The 15,000-nt window shown below is 44.9% G+C and overlaps 3 protein-coding genes and 1 long non-coding RNA gene across 5 annotated transcripts in view; 2 read left to right on the top strand and 2 right to left on the bottom strand.

The window, feature by feature from the left end:
- Positions 1-11,847, top strand: part of col11a1b (collagen, type XI, alpha 1b) — an 85,946-nt gene extending 74,099 nt beyond the window's left edge. The window contains exons 36-67 of the mRNA XM_053486401.1: positions 1-45; positions 387-440; positions 702-755; positions 1,085-1,192; positions 1,306-1,395; positions 1,810-1,863; positions 3,856-3,963; positions 4,173-4,280; positions 4,389-4,442; positions 4,574-4,627; positions 4,928-5,035; positions 5,183-5,236; positions 5,336-5,389; positions 5,499-5,552; positions 5,687-5,740; positions 5,987-6,094; positions 6,190-6,243; positions 6,333-6,386; positions 6,498-6,551; positions 6,882-6,935; positions 7,096-7,203; positions 7,313-7,366; positions 7,576-7,629; positions 8,262-8,369; positions 8,463-8,516; positions 8,641-8,676; positions 8,825-8,878; positions 9,348-9,600; positions 9,745-9,857; positions 9,944-10,012; positions 10,139-10,372; positions 10,508-11,847. The exon at positions 1-45 is cut by the window's left edge and continues 9 nt beyond it. Coding sequence (XP_053342376.1) covers positions 1-45; positions 387-440; positions 702-755; positions 1,085-1,192; positions 1,306-1,395; positions 1,810-1,863; positions 3,856-3,963; positions 4,173-4,280; positions 4,389-4,442; positions 4,574-4,627; positions 4,928-5,035; positions 5,183-5,236; positions 5,336-5,389; positions 5,499-5,552; positions 5,687-5,740; positions 5,987-6,094; positions 6,190-6,243; positions 6,333-6,386; positions 6,498-6,551; positions 6,882-6,935; positions 7,096-7,203; positions 7,313-7,366; positions 7,576-7,629; positions 8,262-8,369; positions 8,463-8,516; positions 8,641-8,676; positions 8,825-8,878; positions 9,348-9,600; positions 9,745-9,857; positions 9,944-10,012; positions 10,139-10,372; positions 10,508-10,654 — 2,661 coding nt within the window. The 3' untranslated portion in view covers positions 10,655-11,847. The remainder of the gene's footprint in view (positions 46-386; positions 441-701; positions 756-1,084; positions 1,193-1,305; positions 1,396-1,809; positions 1,864-3,855; positions 3,964-4,172; positions 4,281-4,388; positions 4,443-4,573; positions 4,628-4,927; positions 5,036-5,182; positions 5,237-5,335; positions 5,390-5,498; positions 5,553-5,686; positions 5,741-5,986; positions 6,095-6,189; positions 6,244-6,332; positions 6,387-6,497; positions 6,552-6,881; positions 6,936-7,095; positions 7,204-7,312; positions 7,367-7,575; positions 7,630-8,261; positions 8,370-8,462; positions 8,517-8,640; positions 8,677-8,824; positions 8,879-9,347; positions 9,601-9,744; positions 9,858-9,943; positions 10,013-10,138; positions 10,373-10,507) is intronic.
- LOC128512902 (uncharacterized) lies at positions 8,786-9,501 on the bottom strand. Its single transcript, XR_008356340.1, has 2 exons — positions 9,332-9,501; positions 8,786-9,218 (listed from the first exon to the last, which is right to left on the bottom strand). It is a non-coding gene; the product is annotated as an uncharacterized LOC128512902 (long non-coding RNA).
- Positions 11,848-12,831: 984 nt separating the features above from the next.
- abca4b (ATP-binding cassette, sub-family A (ABC1), member 4b) overlaps positions 12,832-15,000 on the bottom strand; it is a 47,332-nt gene continuing 45,163 nt past the window's right edge. Inside the window, exon 53 of one of the 2 annotated variants that reach the window (XR_008356381.1) lies at positions 12,832-12,996. The gene's annotated coding sequence lies outside the window, so the exon portion shown is untranslated. Of the gene's footprint in view, positions 12,997-14,984 lie in introns of those variants that run through there. The other variant, XR_008356382.1, reaches the window with a different exon arrangement.
- The window catches only part of tecrl2b (trans-2,3-enoyl-CoA reductase-like 2b), an 8,766-nt gene continuing 8,630 nt past the window's right edge, over positions 14,865-15,000 (top strand). Inside the window, exon 1 of the mRNA XM_053487287.1 lies at positions 14,865-15,000. This exon is cut by the window's right edge and continues 169 nt beyond it. The gene's annotated coding sequence lies outside the window, so the exon portion shown is untranslated.

Here is a 15,000-nt window from a genome sequence, read left to right on the forward strand (position 1 = left end):
GGACCGCAGGGGCCCGTTGGTCTTCCGGGGCCTAAAGGTCCTCCTGTGAGTCAGCTAACAACTTTACAATTACATCACACTGTGCTAACGAGTTAGCATGCTAGTGTGTTAGCTAGTTGGCAAACTTTTATAATTAAGTATCAGGAATCAACAATAAGTTTTATTTATTGATTTATTGATTTATTGCATGTCATTGAAACTAGCTTGTTAGTTATTTAGTGAAGTGAACTTTGACCCTAGTCAAAAACTTTTTTTTACATACAAATTATAAGTACAGGAAATAAAAGTAATTGTTGACGCTAAGTCATGCTTAAGTTGAATAAAGCGCTAGTTAATATTTATGCTGATTATTGCGTGTGTGTGTGTGTGTGTGTGCGTGTTCTCAGGGACCCCCTGGTAAAGACGGACTGCCAGGACACCCGGGACAGCGAGGAGAAACCGTACGTCACTTTTCACTTTAACGCAACTCAGAGTGTTCTGTTCACGCTGCCTGAAGCTAGCATGCTAATTTACCCCAGCGTGTCCCTGTGAGCCTGATAAAGTCCACAGTTGGAGATTTTTCTTTCAGTCCTACGTGTAAAACGGAGCTATGTCTGTTAGCTAACGTTAGCCTGTGTGTAGCTTAGCGCTGCTTTTAAAAAACCCAACTTGCTCGTGTTTATTGCCGTGAAATCTGATTTATTATCTGAATTTATTTAAAGGGTTTCCAAGGGAAGACGGGACCTCCTGGTCCAGGAGGAGTCGTTGGTCCACAGGTAACCATGGCAACGACAACAGTATCTGCTTTTGTTTTAAATAAATGCTTTTATGTGGTAGTAGAAATAATAAAACTAATAATACATGAAACTAAAGAAGAACAGATATATAATGTGATAAATAAACAAACATAAATAAAAAAATATATACTTGTTTTAAGTTTTTTGTTTGTAAATGAATGATATTTAACATTATATATACAGTATATAAGTTTTATATATTTATAAAGTTAATTGTGTTATATAAAAAAAAGGAAATAGTTTTTAATATAATTGTTGTTGTTGTTGTTTATGGGTGTGTAATCGTAACCGTGTGTTTTGTGTTAAAGGGCCCTACAGGAGAAACTGGACCTGTTGGAGAGAGAGGACACCCTGGATCCCCAGGACCCCCTGGAGAGCAAGGTCTTCCTGGAGCTGCGGGTAAAGAGGGTGGAAAGGTAAAAATAAAGGAATAAATAATTATTAATCAAATAATAAAAGGTGATTATCTCTCTCATGAAGTGGACATACAACCTTTACAGTTCTTTAAAATTCTTTATTTCTTCATCAGGGTGACCCGGGCCCTCAGGGTCTTCCTGGAAAGCCTGGTCCTCCCGGTATCCGAGGTTTCCCAGGACAGAGAGGTCTCCCTGGAACATCTGTAAGAACAAGTCTTTAAAAACTAAAATCCATAAGTGATGTTTAATCCTCTGCAAACCCTGTAGACGTCGTAACACACACTTCTGCTGTAACATGATGCGTTTTAATGAGAACTGCACTGTGATGGTTGGAGTTGGGAGGAGATGTTCTCCTGTCTGTCCACATGGTGGCGTCAAAGATGTTCAAAATTGTGTCTTTATCTGCAGCGACTGAAATTTATATAAAAAAATAATAAACGTGTAAGATCTGAACAAGATGGAAATCAGGATGTAAAGATGTGTTTGTGGTCAAAGATGTTTCTTTAAATAGTACCTTGAGAGTTTCCATCAGAAGTGTGTGTGTGTGTGTGTGTATGTGTGTGTGTGTGTGTGTGCTTCAGTGACATAAACACACAGTTCCTTTTTTTCTGTTTCAGGGTCCAGGAGGTCTGAAAGGTGGAGAAGGTCCTCCAGGTCCACCAGGTCCCAACGTAAGTACAAAACACCACACCCCCCACTGCAATACACCACACCCCCCACTGCACTACACCACACTCCCCACTGCTCTACACCACACCTCCACTGCACTACACCACACCCCCCACTGCACTACACCACACCCCCACTGCTCTACACCACACCCCCCACTGCTCTACACCACACTCCCCACTGCACTACACCACACCCCCCACTGCACTACACCACACCTCCACTGCACTACACCACACCCCCCACTGCACTACACCACACCTCCACTGCACTACACCACACCCCCACTGCTCTACACCACACCTCCACTGCACTACACCACACCCCCACTGCACTACACCACACCTCCACTGCACTACACCACACCCCCACTGCTCTACACCACACCTCCACTGCACTACACCACACCCCCACTGCACTACACCACACCCCCCACTGCTCTACACCACACCCCCACTGCACTACACCACACCCCCCACTGCACTACACCACACCCCCCACTGCACTACACCACACCCCCACTGCTCTACACCACACCTCCACTGCTCTACACCACACCTCCACTGCACTACACCACACCCCCAGTGCTCTACACCACACCCCCCACTGCACTACACCACACCCCCACTGCTCTACACCACACCTCCACTGAACTACACCACACCCCCACTGCACTACACCACACCCCCACTGCACTACACCACACCCCCCACTGCACTACACCACACCCCCCACTGCACTACACCACACCCCCCACTGCACTACACCACACCCCCACTGCACTACACCACACCCCCACTGCTCTACACCACACCCCCACTGCTCTACACCACACCCCCACTGCACTACACCACACCCCCACTGCACTACACCACACCCCCACTGCTCTACACCACACCCCCACTGCACTACACCACACCCCCACTGCACTACACCACACCCCCCACTGCTCTACACCACACCCTCCACTGCACTACACCACACCCCCACTGCACTACACCACACCTCCACTGCACTACACCACACCCCCCACTGCTCTACACCACACCCCCCACTGCACTACACCACACCCCCACTGCTCTACACCACACCCCCCACTGCTCTACACCACACCCCCCACTGCTCTACACCACACCCCCCACTGCACTACACCACACCCCACCGCACTCGCGGGTCCCGGTGTTTTTCCAACCCGCGGGTCCCGCTTTTATGAAATTATTCGGCCCGCCTCGCACCACTGTATCTATCTTTACAGCCCGCCCCGCCCCGCCCCGCCCCGCACCCACGACCATTAAATAGACATACTAGGCATTGTAATTTAAATGAAAACAGCTTTTATTTCAGCCTGAAAGTGCTTGGAAACATCGCCCTGATAATGATACACATTTTAAACATTTACAAAGCAGCGTTTGTAATCTAGGCTAAATAATCACTGCCTTTTTTTTTCATTTATTACACGGAAATGTTCATTTAGTGTTTTTACGTTCGCTGTGCAAAAAAAGAATTCTAAAACATTAGCTTTAGCAGGCTGACTTTTTTTTTCTTTTAATGATGTAAATTCCCGACCTCAATTTCTACCTCGTCTTCCATCTTCACTTTTATTTCTTTGTTTTTGTTGTGACTGGCAGCGGTAGCTTCTTGGTGCTTTCGTGACTTGTCACGTGATGTAACCTTATCAAAGAACTTAATAAAATATGAAAATAGATATTTCCAAATATTTAATATAGGCTATAATATATCCACATACATGGATTTTTTTATTTAATTTTGTTTTTAATGACCCGCCCCAACCCGCCGCGCGAATAAAGTGACAATTTCTTTACCCGCCCCAACCCGACCCGCGGGTACTACACACCACACCCCCACTGGTTACATTACTGAGTGAATAACACACTGATGTGAGCGAGCAGTGAACCCAGCTCAGCTCAGTGAGGTGATGCTGGTGATGATGATGCTGGTGGTGATGAAGGACATGGTGTGGTTTGATGTTTTAGGGATCTCCAGGTGAGAGAGGAGGTGCTGGACCCGGAGGTCCGATCGGAGTACCAGGTCGAAACGGTCCTCAGGGACTCCCGGGACCTGCTGGAGAGAAGGGCGGTCCGGTGAGTGATTCATCCAGCGTTTCAGCACGAGACTTTAGACGTGTGATAGAACTTTATAAACCCCGTGAGATTCGGCTGCATGCTGTAGACTCCATGTCCATAATCAGTGACATCACAGTTTAAACTCCGCCTCCGAATATCACCAGACTGATGGAGCAGTGGAGTGAGGAGCTGTGTTCTGAGATACCCGGTGTGTTGTGAATGTTTAGGGTGAGAAAGGACCCACGGGTCCCGCCGGTCGTGATGGGATTCAGGGTCCGGTCGGACTCCCGGGAGCTGCAGGACCTCAGGGGCCACCTGGAGAGGATGGCGATAAGGTAACAGCTGTGTGTCGCGGTTCCTCCGTTAGAGACATGAGTGTGTGTTCTGATTAAGACATGAGTGTGTGTTCTGATTAAGACATGAGTGTGTGTTCTGATTGAAAGGGTGAAGTGGGAGAACCGGGACAGAAGGGAGGCAAAGGCGACAAGGGTGAAACAGTGAGTGTTCTGCTGTTTAACACACACATCCTCAAATTACACACAACTTGTGTGGTGTCAATTAGCACTGTGTATAGTTCTGTATATAATTTATTGTTATAATTTATTATTATTATTATTATTATTATTAGGGTCCTCCTGGTCCCGTTGGTCTTCAAGGTCCAGTTGGCAATCCAGGTCCTGCTGTGAGTATCTCACACACACACACACCCACACACACACACACACACACCTGTAATACTGTACACTCATGATCATTTTTCTGCTCTAATAAACAAAGTTAAAAGCTAAACATTAATCAGAAGACTCAGAAAGAATGAAGAAATTAATCAGAAGGAATGAAGAAAACAGAGGTGAAAAAATTATTTCTCTGTGTGTATGTGTGTGTATCTGTGTGTGTGTGTGTGTATCTGTGTGTGTATTTGTGTGCGTGTGTATCTGTGTGTGTGTGTGTGTGTGTGTGTGTGTGTGTGTGTGTGTTTCAGGGCACTGATGGTGAAGCTGGTCCAAGAGGTCAGCAGGGAATGTTTGGCCAAAAAGGAGATGAAGGACCTCGAGGATTCCCTGGACTGCCAGGCCCCGTTGGCCTGCAGGTACACACTGCTCTACACACACACACACACACACACACACACACACACACACACACACCACCATACATCATACACCATTTAACATACTTAACGCTTTCTTACATGTTGTATAGATTGTGTTTATCTGTACACCGTGTTACTCCACAGGGATTACCAGGACCCCCGGGTGAGAAGGGAGAGACCGGTGACGTCGGGGCGATGGTGAGTATCAGTCGCTCTTCACTGAACTGAGTGACTTATTGCTTGTAACTTATTGCTGTGTGTTAATCGTTGTGTTTCCTTGTGCTTGATGTGTCGCAGGGCCCTCCCGGTCCTCCGGGGCCCCGGGGTCCTCAGGGTTCCAGTGGAGCTGATGTGAGTGTTTCAGTTCCACACGTCCACCTGCACACGTTCCTGATTAAACCCTCAGTACTGAAACTAATGCTTTCAGAACTAATGATCTAATGTTTCATTTCTGTAACAGGGTGCTCAGGGGCCTCCTGGTGGTATCGGCTCTATGGGAGGAAACGGAGAAAAGGTCAGAATTATTCTGTTTAATGTTAGACGACTGAGAACAGACTACAGCGCTCACACACACACATCTACACCAGTTCCTCTCTGACTGATGGAGACGTTCCTGTGAAGCCTCTCTGATCATCTGATTACTTTTAGGGTGAACCGGGGGATGCAGGAAACCCAGGAGCTCCTGGAGAGACTGGTTCAATGGTAAGTGTGTGTGTGTGTGTGCGTGTTTATAAAATAAATCATAATGTGACACTAAGGAAAAATGAACAGTACTGTAATTAGATTCTTCATAATTTTTCATTAATATCGTTGTTGTTATTATTATTATTATTCATGTCATTGTATACGCCATACATTTGTATCATTTAAAATATTTGAAGAACATCTTCAGTGTAATGTGGTGGTGTGACGTTGCGGTGGTGTGACGTTGCGGTGGTGTGTTTTTAGGGTCCTAAAGGAGAAGTTGGTGAGAAAGGAGAGACGGGACCACCTGGAGCTGCAGGACCCGCAGGAGCACGAGGACCCCCTGGAGATGACGGTCCTAAGGGAAACCCAGTGAGTGAGAATAGACAACACTGTAACACTGAGTAAACATCATGTGACCCCGCACTGTCTGACCCCTCAGTAACCCTGACCTCTCTGTGACCTAGGGACCTGCTGGCTTTCCTGGAGACCCTGGTCCTCCTGGTGAGCCCGGCATCGCTGTAAGTAGTGGAGTGAGACGCACACACATACACACAGAGGAGTGTGTTGCAGTGAATTCTGGGTAACAGGAATATGGTGTGTTTCACAGGGACTCGATGGTCTTCCTGGAGACAAGGGAGATAACGGAGAAGCTGGTCAGCCTGTAGGTCTCGTCTCAGTCATACGTCCAGGTTCACCGTGTGTATTACTCTAAACACTTACACAATGCAGTGATGTGATTGCCGTGTGTGTGTGTGTGTGTGTGTGTCTGCAGGGACCCGCGGGACCATCAGGTGAAGCCGGACCTCCTGGACCTCCAGGAAAGAGAGTGAGCCACTGACACACACTTCTCTCCAGAAAAGTGTTTAGATGTTTTTTATTCTTATAAATGGACAAAAATAGTTTCAAAAATTAAACAGAGAAATTAATAAAATAGAGATAGGATGCTCTAAGACATGAAGGTCAAATATTTTAACACACTGTAAAAATAAATGAAAAGGGAATTATTAAAACAAGTGCACTTAGACAGACACAATTATACAGAAATAAAGCACAATTAAAGCCTGAAATAAAAATACTGATCTGATTTGTAATTATGTTTATATTTATAATGTGTTTTCTATATTTATTTACTAATTTTGTGTGCTGTGTGATTCAGGGCTCGATCGGACGGACAGGAACCGAAGGCAAGCAGGGAGAAAAGGGCTCTAAGGTAAAAACTGAACCATGCGACATGAATATATTTATATATTATATATTATATATTTATTATTATAGTGTTGTGTGTATTCTGTGTTATGTAGTTATAGTGTGTGTATGTGTGTGTGATCATTTCAAGCCATAGTGATGTATTTCCTGTGTTCTGTCTGCAGGGTGAAACTGGAGCTGAAGGACCAGCCGGCAAAACCGGGCCTGTTGGACCTCAAGGGCCCCCTGGAAAGGCCGGTGCTGATGGTCTGAGAGGAATTCCTGGACCCGTGGTAAAGTTCCTGTCGGCTCCGGGCGTTAATCCAAATATTTCTAAATCATTTTTTAAAAACTCTGAGTGTTTGTAACTATTTCTAATGGACTTTTATGACATCATTACAGGGTGAACAGGGATCTCCTGGAGTCGGGGGTAAAGACGGGCCGCCGGGTCCATTGGTAAGAGCCGCGTTTATACACGTTCACATGGGGATTAGTGATAATAAAAATATAAACTCCAGAATAATTAGATGTATTATATATTTATAAGTATTCTTATTATAATATACCTAATTATTATAAGAAAGTGAACTAATCACTTTAATAAATAGTCAAAGACTTTTTTTTCTCTAATCGTTCCTGTGATCATGTGACTGTTCTGTGTTTAGGGGCCTCCTGGACTTCCTGGACTGAAAGGTGACCCTGGGTTTAAAGGTGAAAAGGTAAAGTGGGTTTTAAACAGTTATATCAAATCTACATAAACGTATTGAAATAATAATTATGATAATATTCAATTCAATTTTATTTATAAAGCGCTTTTAACAATGGTCATTGAAAAGAAATGTAATAAAAGAAGAGCTTGTATAAATGTTTCAATGCATCATCTGTAAATATTATATATTCAGAGTAGGTTTATAAAACGGGGTATAAAGTTCTGTAGAGATCCTGTGTACTGATTTGTGTTTAATCGACAGCTCTTCAGTCTAGTGCCCCTAGTGGAGCTTAGAATAATATATCAATATAAATATACATCTATATATAAGTTTTTTTTTTTTTTTTTTTTTCGGGGGGGGTGTCTGGTTGGATCACTGCTGGTTCTGATTCTGCTGATTCTACAGTTAGTGTGTTTCATAGATATTTGACATAAACAGTGACTGTATATTAACAGTCCACTAGGGGGCGCTAGATTGGAAAGTGGTCCATTCTATTAACCGGTGTATATATATAAAATAAACAGCATGTTTAATAAAACAGGGGAAGTTGGTTTAATATTTAAATAATATTTATTTATAAACAATTTAAAGTTGTGGAGTGTGTGTTGTGATGTCACGGTGTGTGTGTTCTTGCTTTTCAGGGACATCCTGGTCTGATTGGTCTGATTGGGCCTTCGGGTGAAGCAGGTGAAAAAGGAGACAGAGGTTTACCTGGAGCTCAGGGAACAACTGGAGGAAAAGGTGATCCTGTAAGTGAACTCACACACACACACACACACACACTTCAGTTAATCCCAGGCTTGTCTCTGGCTGGTTTTGATCGGGTCTGTGTCTGATCTCAGGGTGCTGTTGGTACTTCTGGTCCTGTTGGTCCTCCTGGTTCTCCTGGTATTCCTGTAAGTTTCTTCGTCTCCATTACTCCACCGTTCTACAAATATTCTACACATGATCCTATTTATATCCTTCTTATCTGTGCGACTGTCTCTCTCTGTCTCTGTCTCTCTCTTTCTCTCTATAAAGGGAGCACAAGGACAAAAAGGATCCAAGGGAGCGTCTGTGAGTTCTGTTCACGTCTTTCACATCACTTTTTGATTAAACCTGTGTATCAGAATCTATGTTTATACTTTTACATTTAGGTTTTGTCATGTTTTTATGTTTTTATGTCATGTTTTTATGTTCTATGAAATAACGATGTGTTCTTTAGGGTCCAGCGGGTCAGAAGGGAGAACCCGGGTTGATCGGTCCTCCTGGTGCGCCTGTAAGTCTAATATATTTTGAAGTTCAGAAATTCTGATAAAATAATGCAGTTGTGGTCTCATGGTGGCGCAGTGGAAAAGTGCTTGTCCTATCATCCGGAGATCGCGGGTTTGGTTCCCGGTTGACCTCTCGCAGCCGGAGGTTGCAAGCGGAGGGAGCGGATAGCGCTGTCCTCCGAGTGTGTTGCGCCGCTCCCAATGGTGCGTGAGCAATCAGTTTGATTGGCTGGCATCATGTGGTTGGTTCAGGAGAAACACATGATAGACTTTGGCCCCCCTGACTGAGTGGTAGTAGTAGCTTTAATGTGGAGCCCCCTAGTGGCGGGGAGGAATTGGACACAACTAAATTGCGGAGAAAATCAGGGAAAACATAATAAATAAATAAATAAATAAATGTAGTTGTGAATGATGGTGTGTGTGTGTGTATGTACTTGGTTGCACATCAGTAACTTTACCTTCTGGTGGTTTTAGGGTCCTCCGGGTGACATGGTCCAGCCGCTGCCCATGCAGATGTCCAAGAAGGCGAAGCGTTCTGCAGACGTCCAGGCCGACGACGCCATAATGGATTACGGTTTTGAGGAAACAGAGGGGATGGATGAAGTCTACGGCTCGCTCAATAACCTGAAGCTGGACATCGAGCGCATGAAGTTCCCCCTGGGGACGCAGGACAATCCGGCTCGGACCTGTAAAGACCTGCAGCTCAGCCAGCCCGACTTCCCCAACGGTGAGACACCAACACTCTGAAATAACTTCAGTGACGAATCTCGGGCGAGGGAGGAGACTATCTATTGTTTAGACTTCACAGCATGAGGAGAGGTGGTGTGTGTGTGTGCATGTGTTAGTAACTGAGTGATTGTGTGTGTTTTAGGTGATTACTGGATCGACCCTAACATGGGCTGTAAAGGAGACGCCTTTAAGGTTTACTGTAACTTCACCGCGTCAGGAGAGACGTGTATCTATCCTGATAAGAAGTCCTCAGGGGTGAGACATTATTCCCTCAAACTTAGCGGTTTTTCTCAGCTTGCGCTCATCGTGCCACACACTCCCTCTGTTCTCCTTCTCGACAGGTCCGGATATCCAACTGGCCAAAAGAGTCTCCTGGAACCTGGTTTAGCGAATTCAAGCGCGGGAAAATCGTAAGTCTCAGTATTTGCTAACATCTTCCTGGTTCAGGACGAGGGCCTGGCTCACAGCCACCCTCTGCACTATGACGGGCCTGCGCTCCGCCTCACTAGTCTCTCTAACCCTGGTTTCTTCTTCAGCTGTCGTACGTGGATGTGGAGGAGAACTCCATCAGCGGCGTCCAGATGACGTTCCTCAAATTGCTGAGTTCCGCGGCGAGACAGAACTTCACCTACATCTGCCACCAATCCGTGGCCTGGTTCGACGCTAAGGCCGACAACTACGACAAAGCGCTGCGCTTCCTCGGCTCTAACGACGAAGAAATGTCTCACGATAACAACCCCTTCATCAAGGCCGTGTACGACGCCTGCGCGGTAAGAAGATTTCAGAAATCCTTCCTCCAGAGTGACAACCTCGTGATCACAGCGCTCTTCGTTTCATCTGCGTTATGGGACGTGGAGCTAATGAACGCTGGTTCTGATGAAATCTCCTCTTTTGATGTTTTCTAGCAAAAGCAGGGCTACGCCAGGACCGTGTTGGAGATCAACACCCCGCGCATCGACCAGCTGCCCGTCATCGACGTGATGCTGAACGACTTCGGCGACTCCAACCAGAGGTTCGGCTTCGAGGTCGGCCCTGTCTGCTTCCTCGGGTAACAGCCGTCCTCCAGATGGGTCGTGCTGGGACGCTTCGAGACGTGTGGACAGCTTCAACAAACACACACACACACACACATACACACACGCTGGCCAATACAGACAGAGTTATCATCATGGGGATGTCGATCGCCCTTGTGGGGCCGAGATGGAGAGACTGAGACCAGCGACCTGAGGACCAACATGAAGAAAAGACATGAACTGGTGAATAACGGTGCACTTTCAGACTAAACAAAAAAAAAAAGAAAAAGATTTTCCTGTGTTCAACAAATCCACTTCTTTGCCCCAGTTTTAATCCCAGTATAAAATTAGCTTCTAATCGACATTATTTTTGTATTGATTTCCCAACAATCCACTAATTTTAATCCCATTATTTTATCCCAACTCCCGAACTGGAATTTATTCCCAACACCACTGACCTTTATTGCTTTTTCTTTCCTCCAGGTCTTTTAATCCACTCTTCATATATAAAGGGAAAAAAATAAATATTATGGTGCTATGGAAAGTGCGTTTTAAAAAAAAAATCTTTGTGTAATTATAATTTTGTACAATAATGTCTTTTTGAATCCGCTTCCCTGCAGGATCGTGCATGTCTTTAATTAGATCATTCTACAGAGATTTCTTTAGATATCTGTTTTTTTTTATTTCACTTTAAAGCCGTTGTCCTGGTGATCAGCATTAAAGCAGCCCTACTGTAAATATAGACCACTTTCAGACAAACAGGAGACAACGTGGATTGTGAAGGAGTCCTTTTAGGATTCCATGTCTGTGTATTCGAACCCACTGATGTGGTTATTTTGTGAGTGGTAGCGTTAGTGCTGTGGTAATCAGACGTCCGATGAAGCCAGAGAGTTTATACGGACGAACACTCTTCTTTTATTTTATACCTCAACTCTAAGTGGAAGGGAAACATGTTAAACAGCTCTTCAGTTACACCTTTTGCTCTCTGTACTTCTTTCCTCGAGTTTCTGTTTAAACTGAAACTGCATTCCTGCGCTCGGTATTTAAGCTTCTGTGGTACGACGTGGTTTTGTCTGATTTGCTTTTCTGTCTTTGTCTGAATATTGTTTGCAGATCTGTTCATGTCCTCGGTTCCCTCCAAATACATGACTATAGGCATTTAAAATTGACACATTTGTGTACTTTTTTTCTTCTATAATTTATGTAAAACTTGGAATAAATGATTGGTACGATGTAGAAGTTAGTTTCCATTCAATCACGCTGCTCGGGTTCGTGTGTGTGATTTTTGTATAAGGAGAACAGGAGTGTGTAGCAGTTAAATACATGTGTGTATGAGGTTTTCATTTTAAACCAGGACAATAAGTGCAGGGTTAGTGGGGCGGGGCTACGGTGGGGCGGGGCTACGGTGGGGTGGGGTTAGGGTGGGGTAGGTTAGGTTACAGCAGTAAGGCAAAGCTTATCAGGTAAGGTTAGGTTCAGTAAAGTGAGAGTAGTGAGTAGAAGAGATTTTCTCCTAAAGTGGTGAGATGTTACGGTAAGCGGGAGGGTGAGGGTACGGGTACGGGTTAAACTGGTGTGCCATCATGGCAGGAGCTGACTCCACCTAATCCCTGGGCGGAGCCTGGATCCCACCTACCTAACTCAGTTACCCCTCACAAGTTTGCTAACTTAGCTTTAGCTTAGCTAAATTGCTATGTCAGGTAAGATTAATTAATACGCTAATGCACTCTGTCCCGCGTCAGATCCTATATTTTTTTGTGCTGTGTTAAACTACAACGATTCCAGTTAGCTGGTTAGCTAAAGTGATGCATAGCAGACAGCTAGCGGTTTGATACCTGCCCTGCAGCTGTCACTCAAATCGGCCACGCCTCTAATTCTGCAAAATTTTATGGCTTAATATAACTTTAACTGAGGAGATACAAAAACATTAAGAGTGACTCCTGTACAGTAATCATGAATGGGAATGCTAAAAACTTTAGCCAACGTCTTCCCAAAACACACTCACATGGGCCACCTACAGTATAACACACGGCATTAATTAGCCGAACGTCATCTGATAAATAAATAAATGAATGAATGAATAAATAAATAAATAAATAAATAAATAAATAAATAAGACGGCAGGAGCAGAAACATGAGGATGTGGAAAAGCAGATGGTCTGTGGAGGAAGTGTGTGAGAGGAGCGTCCACTCCCCTGAGGAGGACGTCAGCGGGGTCGTAAGAAGGACATTTAAGACTCAAGGACAACAAACACAGTACATCTGAAGAACAAAACACACCTGGATAATTCTACTAAAGAAAGAAGAGTATCTGCAAAACTCCATCATCATCATCATCATCATCAACAGTCCAAACAGCAGGAGACTTCAAGCCTAAAGTACTTAAAAAGTAAAAGTAGTTGTTCAATTAAAATCATCAAATAAAAAAGTTAAATGTTTAGCTTTAAGTTAAGACTTGAGTAACCAACCAGACGTGTGTACGGCTAAACGTTAGCTCGCTAATCATAATCTGGCCTCTGGATCCATACAACAGCTCTATTTCCTGAAGTGTGTATGTGTGTGTGTGTGTGTGTGTGTGTGTGAGAGAGAGAGAGAGAGATGATTGAACACTGCAGGAACACATTGTGATGTATCTGCAGTTCCACAGCTAATTAACTTCATCGATCGTTAGCGCCGGACGCTTGGATCAGCACGCCGCTCGTCAGCGCTCCACTTCACTCTCCAGGTGACATTAAACACTCCGTAGAAAACAGAAAACTCTCTCTGAAGGTGTTATGGAGCCGAATGAGGACTCAGAGGAGAGCCGGGGCCGGGAATTCACTGTGTGGAAAAGTTATCACTCTGACGACTGGAGACGCGCGAGAGGCCTGAACAGGGTGGCGTACTTCGAGGTAGGAGCGCGGGAAAGTCTCACCTTCACTTCTGGTTCCTGCTCGTCTCTGGGGATGTTTCACTGATACGCGAGGGTGAGAGGCGCGAGGGTGAGACGCGAGGGTGAGAGACGCGAGGGTGAGAGACGCGAGGGTGAGACGCGTCCTGATGTGAGTGTGGTAATAATGTGTCGTAGCCTCTCACACACACGCCTTTATGTCCTCAACATCACACACTGAGTGTTTTACTTTGGTGAATTTTATTGTTCCCTTACATTTGTAACCCTGTTTGCGTGGGTCCACTCACAACTGTACAGAAACCGAGGTCAATACACACACACACACACACTCACACTGATGAAGTGGAATGCTGGATTGGGTTTCGTGTTGGGTTTCGTCATGCAGTTTTGACAGAACACACACACACACACACACACACACACACACATACACACACAGACAGATTTAGCGTGTGTGTGTACCGCTCACATTTCAGCTCCAGTTCGTCTCCGGCTTTTATTTCCATCTGTGTGTGATTTACAGACGAGCTGAGAGTGTTAGCGTCTGCTGACAGTGAAAACCCGCTAACAAATATAAATCTGCTTCATTACACTCTCTCTCACACACACACACACACACACACACAAACACACACTGTGTTGAGCTGGAGTTAAACCTGCAGTCACATGTTTTAAGGTTTAAATCAAACATCTGTTCACTCTAAAACAGCGTTAAAGTCACTAAAGTGTGTGTGTGTGTGTGTGTGTGTGTGTGCTGCTGAACCCAGCGTGCTGATTGGTGTTTGAATAGATCACATGACCAATCAGTTTAACCTGTTAAAAGCTTACGCCTGTTTTATAAAAGTACATTTCTGAAACTGTTACTTGTTACTGTTTCCTGCATGTTTGCTTTCACACAGCCTGCATGCTAAGCCTGCTAGCTTGGCTAATGTTGGCGATGAAGGGATGATGGTTGTCATGGTAACAGCTTCATTTGGTTGAGCAAGAAATCTACTATAAGGTGACTGAATTGTGATTAAACAGCCAGAGGTTTAGGGAGGAGGGAAGGGGCGGAGTCAGGATGGTGGGAAGTCACATGTATGTCAAAATTGCATAATCACATCTTTCAGTCAATTGATTGAAAGACTGATTGATTGATTGATTGATTGATTGATTGACTCATGTTTTAAATCTCTAATGTTTTTTAAATGGAAGTGGAATCATTTGGAGAGTATACGCCCAGCGTTACTGATTCCACTCGTGTCTGTGATGCGTCTGAATCGTGTCTGTGATGCGTCTGAATCGTGTCTGTGATGCGTCTGAATCGTGTCTGTGATGCGTCTCCCGCTGACGACACGCTGTGTGAATCTGGTTTGAGAATTCGTCACAAGCACGTCGACTTCATACCATCCCACGGATCTGATTCCTCTTCCCCCTCCGTTACCCCCCTGTTACCCCTCACACCTCCTCCCTCCCTCCCTCCCTCCTCAGCTCGGTGCTCGGTTCCTGTGTGCAG

The sequence above is a fragment of the Clarias gariepinus genome, chromosome 25, assembly GCF_024256425.1.
Source record: "Clarias gariepinus isolate MV-2021 ecotype Netherlands chromosome 25, CGAR_prim_01v2, whole genome shotgun sequence".
In the NCBI taxonomy this organism is placed as follows: domain Eukaryota; kingdom Metazoa; phylum Chordata; class Actinopteri; order Siluriformes; family Clariidae; genus Clarias; species Clarias gariepinus.